The 1,489-nt window shown below is 40.7% G+C and overlaps 1 protein-coding gene across 1 annotated transcript; it reads right to left on the reverse strand.

Moving 5' to 3' along the window:
- Window positions 1-375: 375 nt before the first annotated feature.
- LOC134692244 (craniofacial development protein 2-like) lies at window positions 376-1,059 on the reverse strand. The gene has a single exon (XM_063552695.1). The coding sequence runs from the start codon at window positions 1,057-1,059 to the stop codon at window positions 376-378; it is 684 nt and encodes a 227-aa protein (XP_063408765.1).
- Window positions 1,060-1,489: the final 430 nt, after the last annotated feature.

The raw sequence follows: 1,489 nt of genomic DNA on the forward strand, positions 1-1,489 counted from the left end.
TTCATCTTTTTACCCTGTTTAAAACCCAAACATTCTTTGCTAGTTGTTTCGTAAATTGTTCTTATTTGATCCCATTTTGAGTTGACTTCTGTTGTTTCTGTTGGGATCATGTCAGGATTATCTGTAAGAGCTTGAAACTTATTCTTCAATTGGAGGATGAAAGCATTTTTTTACTTTGTGATCTTGTAATTTTTTAATATCATATCTTGTGGGGACAAGTGTTTTACGTCCTGTACTTCTCAATTTCATCTGAATATTTGCAGTAACAAGGTGATGGTCACTACCAACATCTGCTCCCCTCTTGACTTTAACATCGAGTAATGAACGCCTCCAAGTACCATTTATCATAAGGTGGTCTATCTGGTTCTTATCCCTTCAATTTGGAGAACACCATGTTAATTTATGTATATCTTGATGTGAAAATAGTGTTCCTCCTACAACCAGGTTGTAAGCTGCACATAATTCTACTAGTCTTTCTCCATTATCATTTATAGTACCACATCCATGTTTACCTATTATTCTGTCCATATCAGTGTTGTTGTTTCCCACTTTGGCATTCAAATCACCCATCACCACCAATAGATCATGACGTGGTACCAATCTCACTTCAGCTTGTAGTTGTTCGTAAAAGGTGTCTTTCATAGCTTCATCACTGTCATTTGTTGGTGCATAGCATTGTATAAGGGTCATGTTGGTGTGCACTCCTTTAAATTTTGCTGTTATCAATCTACTATTGACAGGTTTCCATTCCATAAGTCTCTTCTCAGTGTCTTTCTTGAGGATGATGGCTACTCCTTCAAAATGATAGTTGTCATCTCTCCCTGAGTACAGAACTGTTTCTCCAGAATCTGTCTTTATCTTACCAGAACCTGTCCATCTACTCTCGCTAACTCCCAAAATGTGCAAATTATATCGCCTCATTTCTGATGTGACCTGTGCAAGTTTCCCAGTTTCATACATAGTACGTACGTTCCAGAATCCTATTCTGGTTTTTGCTTTAGCGCTCAGCACTTCATTCCTGCCAGCAGCTTCCTTGCGGCTTTCACCACTGGCAATCATACTATTTTCTTGAAGGCCTATTCGCACAGCGGTTGTTTTTGATTCCTTTGTTGCTGTGTCCGTAACTTAATTCTTTTTACAGGATAGAGTTGTTGGCCCTATGCCGAACCCCCTACTTGGAGGGCCAGGGATTTTTTGTCGAGGTTTCCTTCCTTTAGATAAGTTGCCGACCAAGGCTGACGAACCATTATCTGCCCGTTTTTATTTCAGAGTTTTTCTTTCTCCTAGATAAATTACCTTCCTGAGTTAACGATCTTCATCTAACCGGCTATTTACCCATAGTTGGGGCAAGGTTAATGAGAGTAAGGACGTGTCCACACGCCGGTGGGCCTACACTCTGCATCTTTAGGGCCCTTGCTGCTCCAAGATCATCTACAGTAAAGCCTGAGATACTAGATCCCAGTTACCATGTGCTGTCGCGGGGAGGCCC

Source organism: Mytilus trossulus, chromosome 12, assembly GCF_036588685.1.
Source record: "Mytilus trossulus isolate FHL-02 chromosome 12, PNRI_Mtr1.1.1.hap1, whole genome shotgun sequence".
Lineage (NCBI taxonomy): Eukaryota > Metazoa > Mollusca > Bivalvia > Mytilida > Mytilidae > Mytilus > Mytilus trossulus.

What these genes read in the sequence shown, in the direction of transcription:
- LOC134692244 (XM_063552695.1), bottom strand. Translation starts at nt 1,059, where the DNA reads ATGATTGCCAGTGGTGAAAGCCGCAAGGAAGCTGCTGGCAGGAATGAA.